Raw genomic sequence first — 21,611 nt, 5'->3', positions numbered from 1 at the left:
TTTTTGAGCACGACTAATAAATGATGGTACTTTTAGAGGCAGAAAGGCTAATGTAAGTCAACCACAAGTTATTAGCTAATGAGGATCCTGGATATTGTTAGTCAGATCTTGGCCAGTTACAAAACACTAAGATGTTGACAGCAAAAATGCTCAAGTCAAGGCTTCCTAACAGGAGTTTAAATTAAAGTAGGTATGCCCATCCTTTATACTTTCTAGCATCCAACCAAAGACAAGATTTTTAAAGTTTAGCACCTTTACAGCCGCTGGTTTTTGTGAAGCCAGAAGTTGCCTTAACATCCATTTGGGATGTTTTTGCATTTTAGGGTGATCAAGTAAATAAGGCCCAGTCATGCAGGCCTAATGACCAATCAACCACCTGTCAAGTAGGAATAATGAGTATTCCCCAACAAACTGTGGGGAATACTCACTGTTGCTGGAGGTTGGTGGGAAAATGATTATTAACAACTGGAACTATGGATGAGACCTGGCAGACTCCAAGTCAGTTATCCAGGTGGGTAAGTTATTAAATAATTGTTATGTAAGGAAAAGAATCCACAGGAGCCAAAACCACTTTTAAAGTTAACCATTTTTTATGGGGAAGATCGACTCCACTTAACAGCCAACCTCAAGCATCACCTAGGGGAAGTGCAGTTTTTGCCACTTAAGCTGCATATGTCTATGGACCACCTTCCCACCTAAAAATGGTGTCAGGGACCAAGCAGTAAAGCACAGAGGACACGTCGCATTCAAAAAGGTAGGTTTTTATTAATCTAAAAATATGAAAATGACAAACAAATCCAAAACTTATACAGGCAGACCAATAAAAGAGGGCAATTCAATAAACTCAACTCCAAACAACAACTAAGAAAACGAGACATTAGGGAACTTAAATACTGGCTTAGCTAAACAATATGACACACCAGGGGAAGACAAAATGGCTGCTATATAGCAAACTAACACAAAACAATGAAACAAACTCCAAACACCCCCCGGGCAATGAAACATGTGGTTCAGTCCAATGAGGCTCTAATCACTACTTTAGATCCCTCAGCCCTTAGCCACACCTTTTGCAACCAGGAAGGAGAAGCCATGTGCCCCGGGTAACTCAAGCAAAGGAAGATGTGTTAATACAACATTAAAACATGTTTTGTAACGTGTGATGGAAAAATAAACCAATTTAATTTAATAATGAAAAAATATATTGGACAATGAGTAAAATATATTTTAAGGACTGACTGCAAAGTGAAGTAAACTAGTGGTGAGGTGTGGCTTGCCATCACATGTGGTCACGCCTAATTAAAAAATATCAAATTTAAGGCTCAAAAACATCCAAAAACAAATTTAATTCTACTTTTTCTATGGTTTGTATGACAAGTTTTGTTGCCTTTGCCCTGTTAAACATTGATTCATAAGCGCTGGGGATTTACTGCACATCCACTGTAGGCAGCATTTTTTAACACCCACAAACAAAGTCAAATAACTGACAAATGAGAGAAATTTCCTTTTAATCACTATAAAAATAGAACACACAGACAGAAAAAAATAAACAGAGGATTTTCAACATCAGCAAGCTAAGAGCTTAAATAGTAGGTTTTGGTAGCTGGTTGTTTTGCATTATTTTAAACTCAACAAATCTGTGTGTATAAATGATAAGTTTTATCAAGATTCCTTTTATAATAATTACATTTTTTAAGCTCTAAAGTGACCATAGAAACATGAAATCAATAATACTTAAATGAGAAATATATCAAAGAGTCTTCTTTCTTTTAATGACATATTTTTAGAGTTCTATCTGTCTTTTATGTGTCTGTTGAAGCTTCAAATGAGAGTACAAAAAGTTCTGTGGCTGTTTTATTGGTGAATAAAAAACCCTGCTGTGTGTGGTGGTAATTCTAAAGTGGCTCACAGTGTATGCATGTGTGTGTGTGTGTGTGTGTCATAGATGCATATCTGAGAGGTAGGCGACCGGATTCTTCTTGTTTCTCCTTGTGGATCAAGCAGCTGTTCGGCAGCTGTGTGCGCAAGTGTGAGAAAATGTGTGTCAGGAGAGAAAGAGGGGAGTGTTTGCTAATGTGTGTGTGTGTGTCAGCAAGAGAGAAAGACTGAAAAGCAGCGCTGTAATTTATGCTGCACCTCCGACCCCACAGCTCTTGGCTGCCTGTCTCTGCTGAGGTTTGCTGACGTGAGAAAAAGAAGCAGCACATCAGACCTCTGCTTAAGCTTGAAAGGGAGAAGAAGTGGGAGGAAGACGAGGGTGGAGCAAGAAGCAATGTGATTTAAAATGTTTGTTTTTACGTGTATGTTAACCGCTGACTGCTGCTGGAGGGAAAGAAATGGCATTCAGACATTGAAACTGACATATAATGAGTAAATATCTCATAAAACTGTGAAGAGAGTTCAAAATGTAGGTTTATTCTTTACCTTGGAAGCTGTAGTTGACAAAACAACCTCAACGTGATGTTGATTTTGTAGCTTTAGTTGTTTTATGAATAAGACTGGTGCCACTCATACACAGTAGCATGGCATGGGGTAAACTTTTGAGGAAGCCAACAGGACCTGCAGGCACCTTGTTGCAACTGATGCAAGACTTTACAGCTCACAGCTCTCTCATAATGAATAAAAAGAAACCTTCATTTCTAACGTAGCCAGGGCATGTTTAAATTTTCACTTTCACATCATTAAGTATCTGTAGGCTACATATTTAAATTGCTTGATAAACAAAAATGCTGTCAGTAGTTCCTTGGTGTTTCAAACTTGGTCACATATTCAGTTCTCATCACAACCGACTGAAAGCAGAACCAAGTGGTTAACGACCACAATCTTACCAGGTAACTTGCACCTTATGTCCACTGTTCTCATTTTCTGTTTGGAAACATTGCAATAAAACTACTCCTTCTGTGAACTGACACATGCAGTTACAGTCAGTCATGTAAAGTTCAAATATGCAATTCAGTCACATTAAAAATGAATGTGCAGTCGTGGTCATGATGTTTCCATGACACTCATAATGTTCGGGATTTCTTTGAGCTGTTCTTTGTCTTGTACCGGATACATAATGACTTTTTAAAATAAGAATTGTGTGCACATTTGAATTTATTTTGGATTTTCTCTAATCCACAAAGAGTCAAAAGTGTGCATACAGGTTCAAATATAGACACCTCCACTAACATTTAATTTCCTTTAGCAGGCTGCACCTGGGCCAGACACTTTTGGTAGCTACTGACAGCCTTCAGGCATACTCGTGATTGGACGTCTGACAGTTCTTGGCAGATATAAGTTGGTTTCCTGGCCGGACTTTAAGTGTAATTAACAAATTTGTAATAGAGTTGAGGTGAGGGCTGTATTTGAGACAAATGTCCTGCTGTTGACACCCAATTGTGTCCAAGTTTCAAGTGTCTAGCTGTTCATTTCAGGTGGAGCTGAAGACTTTGGTAGTTCTCCTTCATTACTCCATCCACCTTGTGCAATTTACGAGTAACCCTGGCAGTAAAACAGCCCCAGAGCACGAGGCTACCACCACCATGCTTGACAGTTTGAAAAACCTCATCTTAAATCCTCAAAACATTGTGGACAAATAGCTCAAAGAGAACTTCCCAACTGTAAATCTGAATTTCTCTTTCTTAAATCTACCTCGGCTTTTTGGACTGTCCCATTGTTCTAACAATCCAACAAGTTCTGTCAAATAAATTCTTTTTTGTGCTTTTAAACTGCCCATGACACTGTCAAGTTAAAAGAAATTAGAGAACTTTTAGCTCCTCTTATTAGATTTAAATGTATGTATATATTTGAACCTATATGTATGTGGATTAGAGAAATTCTGAATAAATCCAAACTTATGCACCCAATTTTTGTTTCTTTAATGTAGTTAAAGATGTATGCATTTTAATCATTCTACCCTGGAAAATAGAAGAGTTCAAAGAAATCATTAAAAGACCAAAATTACCATGGCATTCATGCTCCTGATTGAGTGTATGTAAACTTCTGACCACTACTGCAGCTTAGCACAGAGCCTAGAAGAAAGAAGCATTTAGTCCAGAACAACAAAATCAGCCAAAACCAGCACCTCTGCAGATGTCTCATTCGTAAACTCTACATAAAAGATCATTGTAGCTGCCACAACAACACCCAGAGGTTTAAACTAGCCTGTAGCTTTTTATTTTATACGTTACAGTCCTGTGGAGTTATCAGTTAATGCTGTTGCGAGTTCGCTAGCAGCAACGTAGATCTGTAACTGCCTGTGATATAATTTGATGCCAGAATTAATATAAAGTGTGGCCAGTTGCTGGATTAACATTGAAAACATGTAAAGTAGTGAAACTAAACTACCCTTTGTTTACAGTCTATATGCTAAACAAAGATAACTTTATTGATGGAAGTGTCCTCATCTAGGAAATTATTAGCGTCAGTCTACTCCTTTGAGTAACTTTCAATCGAATCATGTGATCTTCATAACTGAAATATTCAAAATTTTCTTTCCTTCTTTCCGCTCTGCACTCACTGTTTTTCTAAGACACAGGTGGATCATCTCTGCTGTGTGAATGGGATTGAGGCTCAAAGTGCTGGGTAGTGGAAAGCAGTAATGCAACAGCTTAATCGGGCTGAGGGGAACGCACACATGCACTCACTCAAAGACACACACACTCTCTCTGCATCTCTGTCTCGCGCGTCTAGTCATCTCAAGACTCGTTTTCTCCATCCTGTTTTCTCTCTGCAGGCCTCCACCCACACATACTCATGAGCCGTTTTGTACTCAGTGGACACAGAGATAGTTGTTAAGTTCTGTTTAAATGGGTTTTTCCTTTACTGACACGTCCATTAAGACAGATAAGTACACTAATAGATTATATATAAAACCGATACAAGGCGGACTGATTAGGTTTTTTTTGGGGGAGGTCTGTTGGAGCAGAGATTGTGTAATGTTAAGGGTATAGGTGGGAGGATGTCAGTTTGTTTTAAGGTTGAATGGTTGAGTATGCAGATGACTGTTTAGGGGTAGCTGTGTTTGCAAAACTGCACAAAATGCCAGTGGAAAATTTTATGAGAAATACAATCCACAAAATAGCAAAACCATCAAAGAATTCGTGCTTCCAATAAGCATTGTCTTTATGAGGTCAACTATTTTGCTGCTCTTTTAGGCTATACAGTCAATTTGAACTTCTTTGTACTTGACAACAGACTTTGGTTGACGAAAGATTTTCATATTTGTTTAGGTCACATGTAACATGGCTTGAAATATTCTTTAACTCAAGGCCCAAAACCCAGAGTTGGCTCTCTGAAAGATATATTTGGCACCATGAGTCAATGTGGTATTTCACATCTAATGGTGTCGAAGAACTGTTACGCAACGCTGATGACACGGACACCTTTTCTCACACACAACAGTGGAAACCCAGATCTATGACTCAGCTTAATTTTTAAATAATTAAAATAAATAAATCAAAGCAAAGTGTAAATAAAATAAGTATCCACCACATCTGGAAAACTTTGGGTCCTCTTCTGAACTACGCTGTAAACTGGACCCTTAATTAAAGTAGTACAAACTTAAATATGGCAGCCCTTTAGTGCTATGAAATTGCCCCCCACGATTTTTAAAAGGATGAAGGCGTTAGTCTCGGGAAAGCTCAGCTAAAGCTAGTGTGTGATTTTACTGTGTACCAGAGAGGAAGATGAAAAACTCTATGCAAAGAGCCAGACCTTTGTGCAAATTTTGAAAGTGGTCTTGAGGAAAGGCTCCCTGAGCTTTCAGAATTTTTCTTTGTACCTTACCATTTTCAGAAAAAATGCTTTTTGTTTGTTAAGCTACCTAACACTTAGCAAAGTTGACACAGAAACTAAGAAATGCATTTGCACCTTCATCAACTGCTCAATGAAGCCTCGTCAGAAATGGTGTCAGTGGAAGGGTGGCTGTCAAGAAGCCATTCTTAAGGAAGGGAAACAGACTGAAGTGTGTCAAATTACACAAGAACTGAAAATCAAAAGGTCTTCAATGTGTATGGAAGAGTTCAGGAGAGAGGTCCTACAGTAAAATACAGTGAAGGCACTGTCATGGTTTGGAGCTGCATGTCAACCAGTGGTGTTCGAGATCTTGTAAAAATTAATGGCAGTATGAAGTCAGATTTTTTATCCAACATGCAATACCAACTGGAAAGCATCTGATTAGCAACAGCTTCATTTTTCAGCATCACAATGATCCCAAATACAATGCTAGGCTAGGATAGAAGGCCATACAACGGAACAAAATCAGTCATGGATTGACCTCCCCGGACGTCAACATTACTGAAACAGTGCGGGATCATTTTGACAGAGAACGTAACACAGGCAGCCAACATCCAAGGAAGAGCTTTGAATGCCCTTCAAGAAGCCTAGAGAACGATTCCTGATGGATATTTAAATGACAAGAAAGCTGCCTAAGAGAGTTCAAACTATGTTGAAGAATAAAGGCGGTCAGACCAAATATTGTCTGGATATTAAAACAGACTGTTTTTGTTTTATATACTGTATTTCTATGTATCTATGTATGAACTTTAAATAAATAGATCCAAACATTTTCCCAGCCAAAATAAATATTATATATATTTAATTGCAGGTGCTAACAATTTCTTGCAAGTTTAGTAAACCCTGGGCAGGTGAATCATTTGCTATATTAATCTCGCTTTAGCTAGCTGTTAGGATAAAAAAAACATCCTAACTGCCTCTACAAGTGTACAAAAGCACTTTCACGACAGTTTTGTTGAATTTTTATAACGGCCAGATTGAAAATAAGAGTTTTTAAATAAACTAATGCATAAATTTGTTACCTGTTTACATCTCTAGTTGGAGTAAACAAGCTGCTGCTATGTATGGACATGACGGGGAAGTGGAAACGTATTTGAATACTAACACACAGCTGTTTTTTGTCTTTTTATGGGATTTATTTACAGTAACAAAAATATAGAATATCACCAACCTTATCCTTTAAACATGAGATGTTTCGCACATACACAGTTGACAGCAGAGACTGGTTTAAACTTGTTTATTTGGATCCTTTCTCCAAATCACGTCTGTAATTTTTCCATTTCACAAAATATTTACAAAAAAAGATACTTTTAGGTTTTTTTTTTTTCCTCTCTCTTTATCGTGGCTGTTGTAACAGCTACTTTTAAGGATGATGAACCATTGCTTACATCTTGCAGTCCAGTCTTTTAGAAAAAGTTCATGAAAAAAAAAAGCTCCTCCCACCCTTCGTTTCTTTCGTACACTCATTTTAAAACAGCATACAGTTTCTTCTCCCCCATTGTTCTTCATCTGAGTGCTTTTAGAAAAACAAACAACAAACTAAACCTCTTCCTTGCATGCTTTCAGCTGCAAACAGGAAGCCAAGAGCTTGTGTGCTTATTGAGAGGAAGTGACATCTTTGCCCTGCAGGAAGTACAATTACAGCATCATCAGATCGTCCAGATGCCTGATTAGTTTGGTCTCCCCAGTCTTGCCCTTTTCTCTAAAATAGTAGAGTCTCTGTAGGCAAGCGTTAAACGTACAAGTGTACCAAATAACACAAAGTCATTCATCACTAAATGGAAACAGTCTGTAATATTTTCTGTCCTGTGGCAGCAGGAAGGGAGTGCTAAGGATGCGGGCCGAATTCTCAAAAATGCAGAGGGCTGGGGTCAGCCGGCCCTTTAGACGCTGCTCTATTGTCCCTCTGTGGGTCAGCATCTGTAGTCCAGGCATAGCAAGGCGTCCACAAGTGCATTGTGGGTGTTCCATGGAAGAGCTTTTTGTGTTCAAGCTGTACGATCCATCCCTGAACTCAGCAAAGAAAGGAAGAAGTGCCATGACAATAAAAATAAAACGGACACGCAGGGACCGCAGTCCCTTTTTAAAGGATCTGTCAAACAAAGTCAGCTATGCGGAGAAAAATATGTTTGCTAATAACATAAGGCAATTGACCTCAGTACAACTGGAGGGGTGATTATATCAGAGAAACATGAGCTGAACGTGGAAAGCTCAACACTGCACGGTATAATCTCTTTTCCCTTTAGCCTCAGTGAGAAGCCTTGAAGAAGCATGAGAAGATTCTCTACTAAAAGTTAATTTCCTACCAGTCCATCTCCTACTCTATAAATAAAAAAAGATGCATCTCCTCGTCTCCTCTTCAGGCTTCTCTTCCTTGTTTCTGTGTAAAATGCTGAGCTGAGTTTCACCAGCCTGTTTATGCATTTTACGTATAATACACTACATGAAAACACGGACCAAAATTAAAGAAAGGAAGAAAATAAAAACAAAGAGATCAACCCTGCCCCCGAATGTGTGTGCGCGTATGTGTGTAGATATAAACAATTATTTTAATATGTGTATAGTATAATCGTATTGTGTCTATTCCCGTTAGTAAGTCTGTAAAGGTGTGCTATTTTGGTGCCTGTCTCTATATCTGTGTGTGTGTGTGTTTGCTCTGTTAACTGGTGACGTAGTGCTTTGTAGAGGGCTGCCCATACAGCCCGTAGAAATCTGCATGTCTGTGTGTCTGTGAGGCGTCTATCCAGTCCCTCACTGCCAAGCCCTGCATGGACGGACCTCCGGAAGCCAGGCCAGGAGGAGGGGGGTAGTCCTGGGCACTGACCCAGGGAAAAGAGCCCGAGCGTGGATACGGAGGGTGGCTGCGGTGGCCTGACACAGAGGGCACTCCAGAGCAGTAGCAGTTATCCATCGTGCACACCAGAATCTTGCGACCGCCATACTGAGGGAGCACTGCCTGCTGGGAGGAGTGCGAGGAACTGCTGCCTCCAGGAGGGAAGTGAGAGGAGCCGAATACAGAGCCTGAATGGTGATTAGTCAACGAGCCACTCCCGCTTCCCGTCCCGCCGCTCTCGCTGATGTGAGGCGGGCCACAGGGTCCGAGAGCCTGCTGATTGGTGGACTGGCCTTCTCCAGAGGCAGAGCTGGACCCCAGGTAGGGCTGTTTGGCTAACGACGAGGAAGAAGATGAGGAAGAGGAGGACGAGTCTTTGAAACCCGGTGCGGCATTTTTTCCGCCGTTCCCATTTCCCTCTGGGAAAGCAGTGGAATGTTTCCGTTTCTCTGCACCAGAGCCAGAGCTCTGACCGCTGGGATAGGCGGGAACAGACTGCAGGAAGGTCGAGGGAGGGGTGAGGGGAGCTACGAGACGAGAGAGAGAAAGTGCGAAATGAGAAGAGGTAAGTGGTAATTAAAAGAAAAACACTTCCATGACGGTCGTGCCCTGCATTAAAAGCTAACAGGTGTATTTCATTTTCTCACCTTCAAGTGTTCTTTTCAAGCTCTTCTCTCTTTTTGAGATCTCAGAAAGGAAAAGTTTAGAGTTGAGATTCCCAACTTTGTAAGGAGGGAGACTGCTGCCCACACATGCCTGAGATCTGCAACAAGTGCGAGGAGACGGGGTTCATGATAAGGTGTTTGCTTGGAAACATCTCCAAAATAATTCAATAAATAAAAATCATTGTATGAAGACCGTTTGCTCACCTGTCTGTGAGGATTTTAACAGGCTTGGTGTTTTTCATGAAGCTCAGCTCCTCCGCCTTCCCGAAGGCAGTCTGGATGGAGCTCAGCAGCTTCTGGGCCTCGTGGCGCTGCTCCCCGAGAGCTAAAACCTGGGCTGCGTTCTCCTGACAAAACCGAGCCTGAGCCCGATCCAGAGCCTCCAGTGTCCGACCGAGATCCTCCTCCAGGAGCTGGTGCATCCGCTGGTACTGCAGGCGCACCTCCTCTTTCAGCTCACATACCCTGTCCTGTAAAATAAACACACACACACACACACACACACACACACACCAATCAAAATTTCCTAAAGATTTTATAGAGCCATAAAAGAGAAAACGCGCCCACGGAGTGACGTGCAAAAACATACCTCCACCACACACTTGTCTGAGTCGAGTTTGCAAAGCTGTTCCTCAATCTCCTGCACTCGCTCCTCCACGCGTTCCTGCTGTCTTAACAGGTTTTGCTGTGAGGTGAGAAGGACAGAAAATAAATAAAGAACGCCTTGTGGCCTTGGAAACTTGTGACCTCGGTCAGCTACTAGCATCCCCTCCCCAAGCCTGAGATATTAGGATCCGGGAGTGGGCTAATTTAGTCTCCATCGAACACACAATCCCTGTGGGGGAGGAAGGAGGGGGATGCAGTCATAGCAACCAGCAGCTATTTTGTGTTTGCATTAGCGAGTGAAGACTAATGTTGGGGGAGCCGGGGGCAGCGAGCAGAGATAGATAAATGGGCAGAAAAAGCTCCGGCAGCTTCGCTCTCCCCTTGGTGCAACTCCTCTTCCTCTATTCTGCCTTTTCTTTCTAAAAGACACACACTCAAACAGAGGAGGCTGCTCTGCGAGCTATGGCAATGTTGTGGCAACAGCGTCTGTTTTTTCTGGGATGATGATGATGATGAAGATGATGGCATGTGAAGAAATAAAGGCCGAGCTGAGTTTTATCCGGCTCAGCTTGTGGCCAAAATTTACAGAAAAGAAGGAATAAATGGCTCCGTGCGAGACCAACAATCCTTTGCATAAATTTTGGATAGCGGGAATGCCATTGACACAGATTTGATGATCCCTTCGTGTTGCTAATATTTAATGGGAAATATAAATAACCCTCACTCAACATTTAATGGAGCGTATTGATAAGATGGTGCTGACATGGCTACAGCCCTTTTTGCTTCTTGGTCAGGTGTGCTAAGTGCCGGTTTCAGCTACATGCCAACATGCTCGCAATGACAATGCTAGAATAGTTATCCTATGCAGGTGTATTGTTTGGCAAGTCGATCATTTAGTGAACTGTGTGACCAGGGGGGCACAGGTTTGTGAAATTCAGGGCTGACACCTGTGTTTAAAAGAGCAATTTGACCGACATTTTTCTGTTCTTGTTTTGAATCGTCATTTTCTGTCTGAGAAAATTAAAGTACTGCTAGTGTTTAAGCTTTTCACCACACCATCTCTGAATAAAAATAAATACATGGCATTAATGTTGGTAAATGTTGTCCTGCTTACTGGCGATAGTTCACGATGCATTTGTGCATTCAACTTTTACTCATTAGTGTTAAAAATGTGTAAGTAAAATCAAATGAATTTCAATAGTAGAATTTTTTTTAAGTCTATAAATTATTCATAAATAGGTTAAATCTTGCCCAAGGTGGTTCAACCTAGTAAGAGAATAAAGCCAAAGATTTCCCCCAATTAACCACCAAAATTTGCAAATACTCATATTTAAGGAGGATTAACCAGCAAATTTTCACTTTTGGCTCCATAGTGTAGTGGTTGACACGTTGCCCTTACATATTAAAGATCCCCAATTTGAAACCATAATTTTAGGGCACAGGTGTCAAACTCTAGGCCTTGAGGGCCACTGTCCTGCTTGTTTTCCAACTAGCCTGCCCTTGTAGCTTCTTATTGGCAAAAGCACACCTGATCCAGGTAATCAGCAGCAGGTAGGGCAGGGATATCTCAAAAACAAGCAGGATACAGGCCCTCGAGGACTGGAGTTTGACACCCCTGCCTTAGGGGGTCATAAGCTAGTGCTTTTCTAGTGCCGATCCCAAACCTCTGATTAATGGGAGGATTGTGTTGGGAAGGGCATCCAGTGTAAAACTGTACTAAAATAAAAACAGATTCATTTGCTGTAGCATTTTATGAATAAAAGAAAAATCAGAAATAAAAGAGCAGATGAAAAAAGTTTAATGATTTAACAATGAATGTGGCATCCGCCAGCTGTAAAATTTTAGCCCAAGATGTTCAACATATAAATTTTGAACATACAGAGTTTGAAATTTGAACAGTTTAGTTTTGCTGATGCCATTATTTTATTTATTTATTTTTTGTTTATTATGTAAAAAAATAAATAAATAAAAATAAATCTTCCTTTATGAAATCTAACATCACAGTGCAAAGAGGCTTATTAAGAGTTTATCATGTTATCTCTTAGATTAGCATAAAACTGATGTAAAACAACAAAAAAACATCAGATTGTGAAATCAGTAAACGACATACTATTGGATGATATGGGCTTAAGCTGATAGATCTGTGCATCTCCAAAAGCCATCCACCCATTTTCTTCCGCTTATCTGGGGCTGGATCGTGGGGGCAGCAGCCTAAGCAGAGAATCCCAGACCACCCTCCTCCTCCAGCTTGTCCTGGGGAACACCAAGCCATTCCCAGGCCATCCGAGAGATATAATCTGACCTGGGGCCTCCTCCCAGTGGGACATGCCCGGAACACCTCGGATCCTCGTCAGATTTTCTTTTTTGTGTTTTTAAATGTATGTGTTGTTTAATGTGTGGATATGCTGCAAATCAATTTCCCATTGGGGACAATAAAGGTACCTTTGACCAGACAGCCAAATCACCTCAACTAGGTCCTTTCGATGTGGCTAGTGGCTCTACTAAGAGCCCTTATGGGATGGCTGAACTTCTTACCCCATCTCTATGAGACAGGCCAGGCACTTTTCGGCGACCATAGGTGCGGGTAGGGGTACAGATTGACCAGTAGATCAGGAGCTTCGCTTTTACACTCAGCTCTTCCTTCACCGCGACGGACTGGCACAGCATTCACACGACTCATGCCACAGCAGCAATCCGTCTGTCGCGCACTTGCTCACGTAACTAACGAACAATACCCCGAGATACTTGAACGTCTCCACTTAGGGCAGAAATGGAGTGGGTACTGCACCCTTTATCAGCTGAGGACCGTGGCCTCAGACTTTGAGGAGCTGATTCTCAGTCCAGCTGCTTCACACTCAGCTGCAAACTGCTCCAGTGTGAGTTAGAGGCCACCACTGGATGAAGCCAACAGAACCACGTCATCTGCAAAAAGGAGAGATAAGATTCTGAGACCACCCAATTGGACACATGTAGACTGGTTGGGCAAACTCCCATGCACCCTGAAGTATTCTCGAGAGGGTAAAGAGGTGGTCCACTGTTCCGTGATCGGTACGAAAACTGCATTGTTCCAACTTTATCTGACGTTTGACTTTCTGACAAACTCTGCTTTCCAGCACACTGGCATAGACTTTACCAGGGAGGCTGAGGAGTGTGATCCCCCTATATTTGGAGCACACACTCTATTGCCCCTTCATCAAGATGGGAACCACCATCTCCAGTTTGCCAATTCAGACGCACTACCCCTGATTGCCATGCAATATTGTAGAGGCGTGTCAACTAAGATAACCCTACAACATCCAGAGCCATCAGGAACTCGGGGCAAACCTCATCTATCCCATGGGCCCTGTTTAACTGCCTCAGTGACTCCACCCCCTTGTCCCCAGACTCTTCTTCCTCTACGGAAGATCTGGCAGTGGGATAAGGCCCTCAAAGTATTCCCTCCACTGCCCGACAATCCATTTTTTTCAAAGCCCAAGCCATGTGTTGAGGTGACCCTGACTAGCCAATACCTCTCAACCTCACGCACTAGCTCAGGCTCCTTCCCCATCAGACAGGTGACATTCCATGTCCCAATCGCTAGACTCGGTAGCTGGGATCAGTCCACCAGGGTCTCTGCCCCTGGCCGCCACCCTGCACACATTGCACCCCATAAGCTAACATTTGTTAATTAGTACTAAAATTAGCAGTGTAATCTAATAATGATACCAATGGACGTCAGTAACACACTAAATGAGTCTGTGTTACGTTGTCCTTCAAATTCTCCTACCATCAAGAGTTGAGCAACTAACCCTGGCTCAGGGGTAAATCTTAGGCCTCTGGAGGTTCTTATATATCTGATATCATGATGTGTAGCAATGGGCTATGCATCTAGAACCTGTTACACATCACTTAAAATTCATTGGAAGAACAAGTCATGGATATGCATAAAAAGTGTATTATGCACTGTGCCGAGCAACCACTGGGCAACAGCCTAAAGTAACCCATTTTCAGCATATATACACCCCCCCCCCTTATTCTTTATTACTTTGTAACTTTTTTCAGTGGGATTAAAATTATCACTTTGCTTTTTTTTGTCTACCAACTTACTATGACACAATCTCTAAACCTAAAAAAATAATAAAATAAAATTTGAATAACTGGGAAATGATATCTGTAGACATAATCTCATTTTCTGATTGGCTCATCAGACAACAATTTGGGATGATAGTGCTTAGCTCATACATTTGTGAGTGCCATCCATGAATAAATAAGCAAATATATGTTTAATATAAGACTGGTTAATAAAAAAATGCTTTGAGGTACAGCATAAAGAGAGAAATAACAAATACAACCAAATTGGGGACGGGACTAGGATAAAAGCATGTCTAAAGAGACTTTAAGGTATTAAATGATCACCAAATGAATGACATTCAACCTAAAATGTGTATGCACCCAAGGATTAGCAAACCTCATGGTGGTCACCATAATGCTTAGGATTCATCCTCTGGTGAGCATGAATAACTTTCAGTATTCAACAGTCAGACAGCCTTAATTAAAGGATGAGTCTGTCATTAGCTTGGCATGCCATTAATCATTTGTTTTTCCTCAGGCTGAAGGTTTATTCACATACAACCACCACAATCATCATCGTCACTGCGCAGTCATTCTAGCCAACAGCAGCTGCTTTTATCATTAGTGATCAGCTGCTGTAGAGGCTGATAGGAATGAAAACCTGCATACTCCTGGGCCTCAGCAGCACATGGTTGGGAATTGCTGCCCTAGATATCTCTCTCCCTCTCACTCACTCACACTCACACACACACACACACACACACACACACACACACACACACACACACACACACACACACACACACACACACACACACACACACACACACACAGACAGTTGGCATGGTTAGATCCAGGACGGTGACCTGGTTGTGCTGACTGATTGAGTTAGGCTCTGAGCAGAAGCCAGAGGGGGAAAAACAGGGTCGAAGAAGCTGAGGCTTTGCAGAGAACCTCTCAGGGAGGAAGGGAGGGAGGAAACAGGGGGTATTGAAGAGGGGAGGGGGCTTTTTAGTTGTCATTTCACCACAGTGTCTTTTCCATCAGAACCACCAGAGCAGGAGAACGGGGCCAGAGGGAAGGTCGGTCCTCACCGGGAGTGACTGGTGGATGGTGTTAGGGAGGTGAATTTGTTGGAGGGGGACTGATGGAGGTGAAGAGCAGGGTGGGGCCTGTAGGGTTGTGTGTATGTGTGAAAGGGAGGGGTGGTTCCTCTCTGCAAGCCTTAAATCACATTCAACATGGAGGATCTGCTAGTAGTTAATACATGTAGACAAATATCTAAAATATTTATGGACTGGGGCTGTGAATGAGCTCAGTGACATTAGATTTTTTTTTCCTGTTTGCATCATCTTAAAAACATGGTCAACCACCCAGATGAGATACAATTTACCTCGTGGTCTATTTATTCAGAGACAGCTTCTGCTCTTTTATTTCATAAAATATAAATTTTTAATGAGGTTAAAGTCTGGTTGATGCTGTATTTTTAAAGCGGCTAGTGAGACATTTTACAGTGTAACAAGAAGAGAGTTTGTAATTGACTTCTAACCTAGTGCAGCATTTTTTTTACTGTAGGGTTTTTTCCGGGCTCAGAACTGTTCATTTATAGTAAGGGCCAAGACATTTCTGACCGTTTATATAATAAAGATGTGCAATTATATTTGATTAAATTAAACGTGGTCAACAGAAAGTTGGCAGGAAAAATAATTTGACTATACTGGAGATCTTTTTGTTTAGATCTGGCTAAAATGTGTTTGAGGGCCCAAAAAACATGAGCACAGGAACCAGTTTCGGCAGGCCTTACAATCAAACTCGGCCCCAATCCTGGCAGATCAGCTAATCTAAATGCCAGCCCACATCAGCTGATATCCTTTACACATTCATAAATCTCATATAAGACGCTCTATTAAAGCTGCTTTAGCCCTGCATCTGCAAGCCGCTTTGCAACCCTTCTTCACCCCAGCTCCTTCATATATTTAGTATCATATCTGTTGTTACTGAAGGTCTTGCTTGAATGCAAACCTTCCAAAAAACCTTCTACAATTATAGGAGCCAACAAGCAGTGGGTGTCGGGAGCCCTGTACTTGTAAATGCCAAGGCAGGTGAATGGCTGAGCCATCTCTTGTGAATTCAAAGACTTAAACTGGTTTTCCCTGTAGTTCTGGACTGTTGGCTAAGGAAAATAAAGCATATGAAGCCACCACCATGTGGGTATTTTCACCTTATCTGTATATTTTACACTCCATGCAATTTGTAGATTAATGGACTGACAATCTATTAACCTATTATTAGTGAAGCTATTTCTAAATAGAGTATCACACCTGTGGGATCACTGACAAATTAGCATCTACTTGGTTCATTTACAGCTAGCAGTAGTACGACTAAAAAAAAAAAAAAAAAAGTGTGAAACAAACCCGAAATGTTAGGTTACCGTTTTCCATTGTTTTACTACAGCTTGGAGAGTAAACAGCAAATATTTGCAGACCACTCTGTGCTCCATGGAAACTATGGACTACTAATGGGGCAATCTGCTTGCAGGACCCTCTTTGTTACCCAATTCGCCTAAAAACTACCACCAATCAACTGGCAACCAGTTGGGGAACAAACCTCATATGGTTGCCTTTGGTTTGCTGACCGGTCTCTAGACCAGTGTGACTGAGGCCTTAGAGATTCATGTGTGATGGGTTATTCAACTGTGTATTTTATGCTGCACATCCATGAATTTGTCTAAAGCCCATCTAAACCACAGATCTTGTTTCTCGTCGGTAACCCACGCTAACCCTTTCATCATCCAACATCATGTAATGAGCGCCATGTTTTGTGTCACTGCCCAGAAACCTTGGATGTAAATTGGCTTGTAGCTAAATCTGGTACAAAGCATCTTTTCTCTTATAGGATTAATGTTTTTGTGCATGGTCCCACGAATGAAACTAAACAGAATGCTTGTGTGTTTTTTTCTTAACCTGTAAGACGTTTCCTTCTTCACATATTCAGGTCACTGACACAGATTAAAGGTCAATAAACATCAGGCCACAATAGTGTATTTTAGTAAAAATGCAAATATGACAGATTTTAACAGTACAACTTCTAAATTTAGCCCACCTGAGAGTCATTTGTGCGCTACAGGTGACTGATTTACTATACGTAAAGCTGAGTCATAGCATTACCAGCAGGAAAAATGCCCAACCATAACACGGTTGCCACCTAAACAGGGTGTTGGGTGAACTAAATGAGTCAGATGGAATTGGTTTTCACTCTGACTGGACGCGCCTGTCAACCACCCCTTCAAAAGAAAGAACAGAGGCTAGGAAACTCGCCCAGCCTCCGCTAGAACGAGCTGCAGTAAGCACCAACCCCTCAGGAAAGGAAGAGGTTAATAAAAAACCCCAAGTAGACCGCAGAATCAAGTGACGAATCACTTTAATCCCCCTTCCCCTCGTCTCTACTCCCACCCCTGCCGCACACAACTGGCGATCCCTGAGCTCGGATGCACCTGTGCTGGGGAGATAAGGCCCTCTGAGGGCCCCTCATTGTTCCACTCTCGACCACATTGTTTGTCATTCCAGCAGATGAGAACGGAGGCTGGAATGGATCACCACTGAAAAAATGCGAGATAGACCTGAAACACTTGAAATGCAACCATTTCTTAAAATGGGAAAGTGTTCTGTTATTGAAGACGGGATTGTGTAACGAGGTAAACAATCAACAACTTATTGTGGCAGCAGAAATCTCCACTTTAGGTCTTAAATGTGGCACGGGAAGGCATTAAATATGCTCTTTGTTCTGCTGATGTTTGCTTGAAAGCTACAAAGTGGATGAAAAATGAGCTTGCAGGATGGTGTGATGCTGTTATAAAAGCCAGCACTTATTGATCTCTGATGAGCAGAGAGCAGTAAGTAGGGCTGAAACTATTGATTATTTTTTTGATTAATTGTTGTAGTCTATCAGCAAAATGTAGAAAATATTCGACAGACGATCCAATGTGACACCACTGATTTTTAAAAAAAAAATCATAGTTAAATAGATTTTACAGATTTTACTAGCAAAAGTGCTTTTTTCCAGTAATTTTTGACCCCAAAATATATTCTAGCTTTATAATGTCCACTTAGTATAAATTAACCTATTACAATTTCTTCAAAGTCTTACAGCATTTATGAACTAAAATACTAAAAATTAGTTGCTTTTATCATTACTAACAACAAAACAAATAAACAAACAAAAAAAATTGTCAACTGAAGGAATCGGGGCTGTTATAAAGCAACTATTATTCATTTCTATGTTTACAATCATCTAGGTCTGGCCACAGGAAGCCACTGGAGATGGCAGAAAGAGCTGCATATGACTCTGAAGCCACAGGTTCAATACTCCTACTGGTTTCCTTTTAAATATCTTATCAACCAATCTGAGTAACGTACAAGACGTCAGTAGTTTTCTTTCCCCTGTTCTTATTCGAGTCACTTGAGCACATATAAGAAATGGAAAAAACAAGTGTTTAAAGTAAGCACACTGTATTCGTTTTCCCTTACTCTGATGTCATTGCGTCGCAGCTCCACATCAGTGACGGCGTGGCCGTGGCTGGGATGGCAACGGGCGAAGCAGCAGTACTGACACACAGCCGTCTGCTCGGCCTCGCAGTGGTACAGCCTGTACTCGTCGTGCTGGGGGCAGGTCCAGGCCTTCACCGCCTCCGCCTCCACCAACAGGTGCCCGAGGGCTGAGCACGGCTGCTGCAGGTGTGTCTGGACGTGTGACTGGCAGCACGGGGCGTTGCAGCGCAGGCAGACCTTCACGGCGGGGAGTGGGGGACCCCGGCGGCAGAGAATGCACTGCAGTGTCGGCGTGGTGGCCTTCTCCACGCTCAGGGCGTTGTACTTCTCAACTATGTTGGATAGTTTGTGGTTCTTCTCCAGGCTGGGCTTCTGGGTGTAAGCATGATTGCACTCGGGGCAGCGAGCCAGCGAGGAGTCTTTGGCCCAGGCCTCGCTGATGCAGCCCCGGCAGAAGTTGTGCTTGCAGGGCAGCTGGATGGGATCTGAGAACACGTGTAGGCAGATGGGGCAGATAAGCTCCTCCTCAAAACAGTTCCTCCATGTCTCAGCCATGTCAGAGGCCATCATGGTGCAGGCAGGCATACACTGGTTTCCACTCCTTTCAGACCTCTGTCTCTCTCACAGGAAACCTGACACTCTCAAACTGAGTCTCGCGAAAAAAAGAAAGAAGATAAAACCAGACCCAATGCCGCCCCTGAAAGATCAGTCTGTGTAGGCCGACCTTTGTGACCAAATTAGAGGAGTCTCCCTGACAGATGACGAGTATTGCTTATTACTGCAGCATGAAGGCAAAATTCCAGAAACCTGACCAGAGAAGGCTTCAGGCAAAAATGACAACACCTTGGTGATTTCAACACATGCAACAGGGGCTGACGTTATGCAGATTACAGTAAACTGTGCTTTCCTTTCCCCTAAATCACACACACACTCACACATACACACAAGCACTGGGCCTGCCTTCACTTCACAGCTTCTGTGTGTGTCTGTTTAAAGGCCTGCTGCAGGAAGCCAACAGCCTGTCTGCTACAGGTAAACCACGAAATGCAAACAAGGCACAGAGAATTAAGATCTACACAATTACCTGTACGACGAGGGAGAGACTCAATCTCTGTGTAGCACGGGAATAGACACTTGATCCTTTTCTGCCCTTACCTTCACAGCTCTCTTCCACTTAAACGCCGGATTATGACTGACTGTGGACAATTCAGACCAACAAACCATGCATGAAAACATGAAAAGCACGAGAAAGGACTGCTGGAGCCCACACCCTGATTACTATTCCCACACAGAAAGCTTTACAGAGAGAGAGAGAGAGAAAAAAAATAGCTGAACCTGTTTTATCGGGATCTCAAGGACGCTTGATTTCCTCTATAATCACAACGCAGCGCAATGCTTTTGTCCGCTGAATCATAAATAAGTATCCGAGTAGCCTCTACCAGCAATTTAATTATACATACAACCAGCGATGGTTTGGCAGTAGGCAGAAAAAGCTGTTTCAAAGGTCAGATGGAAAAACACAGGTACCTCCAGCCCTTCAATTTGACATAAAAGCGACATTTCCATTTGATGAATAACGCCTGCTATGTGGCACAGCTCGCATATCTGAACACAAGGCCGCAGCTTTTCTACCAGTTTTCAGTCGACAACAAAGGCCTTATAATCTCATTAAAAAGGAAATCATACCCGGGCCATCACATCGAGGCTGTTTACTGCATAGTTAATCGTTTTAATAGTCGAGTCCAGCTCTTGCGCACAAAACAAAGGGGTTTTTAGGATCCGCAGGAATGTTGGGCTGCTGTTGCAGAGCCAGAAACATCTATCAAATATCTCCTCACACAAAGATTACTAGTTCTCAGCTGTGGACCCCTTCATTTTATTTTATTTTACTTTGGTTTGTACCATTTCCCCCCCTACAGCCTTCAGCCAACAACATATTTATGTACTTCCTTATCTCGATTAAATCGCGTAAATTACCTCAGACGTCACCTCACCATTTTCTACCATAGCACAGGTACAGATAAACACTACATCCACTCCGCTTTCACACGAGGACAGTCGCTGCTAATATAACCTATGGTCATTATTTTTAGAAGCAGCCATATTTATATATTTAACTAAAAAAATTACAAAAAAAAATACAAAAATATACCCTCCTGATCTTAAAGGGGACGTCGCGTTTCTGTCCTTGTTAGGGCTAGCTGTCATCAGCCATCTTGCAAATCCTCATTTTAAAAAAAGAAAGACAAAAAGTAGATATCCGCTGTGGAAACGCTGTAGGCTGTTTCACCAAAGCTGCTTTTCGATAGCTGTCCTACACAGACTCATCAACGCCACAGTCCCCTTTTCAGTAAAGAAAAATACGCATTTTCTCGGTATTGTACGTCCGAAGGAGCCGTCTGGCAGGAGTAATTTTCGTGGCTTGATGTGTCCCGTATGAGTCGACTCCGGGTTTCATAAAAATCCAACACGGTTGTGAATAATAATTTGTGTTATCTGCCCCCCTCCTGCTCCTCCTTTCTTTCTCTGTCTCTATCGGCCAGGGTTTAGAGAGAGGAGGAATGCAGGCGAGCTGAACTGAAGCAAAGTCAAGATAGCCATTACCTCGGGCAGCTTCCGGTGGTGATTTTCAAACTAAAAACAAGTTTCAGTGTAGTCGAAAATCACCACTAGGACCTTTTTCCTCGGAATTCTACCCTGGCCATTTTGGCATATTGGCCCTAATCCTCTTCTGCATTTTGAGAATAAAGTCTAACTTTCGATCTAAAAGTCAAAATATTATTTTCAGGATAAAGTCTAAATAACATTCTGAGGATGAAGTCGAAATGTAAAGATTAAAGTTATATTTTCAACACTAATAACTGCCATGGCTGGTAGATGAGTTAGTCAAATGATTTGATCAGCCATCTTATTGTGTCTAATAGAACATCTATTTTCCACCAAAGCGTAACTTTTGGGGTCCTTGCATCTATCCACTGCCAGTCTTTTTTTTTTTAAGTACACATGTTTTTAAGTAGATTTTATTTAGTTTTTTTGGGTTCTATAGCATAAATTTGGTCATTTAATTTGGTCCACTATGGAAAATAACTTGACCTTTATTTTCAGAAGAAGATCTGTTTTCTTCAGTCTGAAGAA

General features: G+C 41.9%; 1 protein-coding gene and 1 long non-coding RNA gene across 2 annotated transcripts; one reads left to right on the top strand and one right to left on the bottom strand.

Annotated features, from left to right (window-relative positions):
* The first annotated feature begins 428 nt into the window (after positions 1 to 428).
* LOC113028233 (uncharacterized) lies at positions 429 to 6,923 on the top strand. Its single transcript, XR_003273214.1, has 3 exons — positions 429 to 511; positions 602 to 754; positions 2,148 to 6,923. It is a non-coding gene; the product is annotated as an uncharacterized LOC113028233 (long non-coding RNA).
* Positions 6,924 to 6,997: 74 nt separating this feature from the next.
* On the bottom strand, positions 6,998 to 21,087 carry trim8b (tripartite motif containing 8b). The gene is made up of 5 exons (XM_026178322.1): positions 18,456 to 21,087; positions 9,863 to 9,958; positions 9,478 to 9,743; positions 9,256 to 9,371; positions 6,998 to 9,135 (listed from the first exon to the last, which is right to left on the bottom strand). The coding sequence occupies exons 1-5, from the start codon at positions 19,059 to 19,061 to the stop codon at positions 8,435 to 8,437; spliced, it is 1,785 nt and encodes a 594-aa protein (XP_026034107.1). The 5' UTR covers positions 19,062 to 21,087; the 3' UTR covers positions 6,998 to 8,434.
* Between the last annotated feature and the right edge of the window lie 524 nt (positions 21,088 to 21,611).

Source organism: Astatotilapia calliptera, chromosome 8 (assembly GCF_900246225.1).
Source record: "Astatotilapia calliptera chromosome 8, fAstCal1.2, whole genome shotgun sequence".
Classification (NCBI taxonomy): Eukaryota; Metazoa; Chordata; class Actinopteri; order Cichliformes; family Cichlidae; genus Astatotilapia; species Astatotilapia calliptera.
This window is presented reverse-complemented; position numbering and strand designations above follow the sequence as displayed.

What these genes read in the sequence shown, in the direction of transcription:
- trim8b (XM_026178322.1), bottom strand. Translation starts at nt 19,061, where the DNA reads ATGCCTGCCTGCACCATGATGGCCTCTGACATGGCTGAGACATGGAGG. An exon ending in TGCGACGCAATGACATCAGA is followed by an intron (nt 9,959 to 18,455) that starts GTAAGGGAAAAC and finishes CTCACCTCACAG; the next exon opens with CAAAACCTGTTAAGACAGCA. An exon ending in CAGACAAGTGTGTGGTGGAG is followed by an intron (nt 9,744 to 9,862) that starts GTATGTTTTTGC and finishes TTTATTTTACAG; the next exon opens with GACAGGGTATGTGAGCTGAA.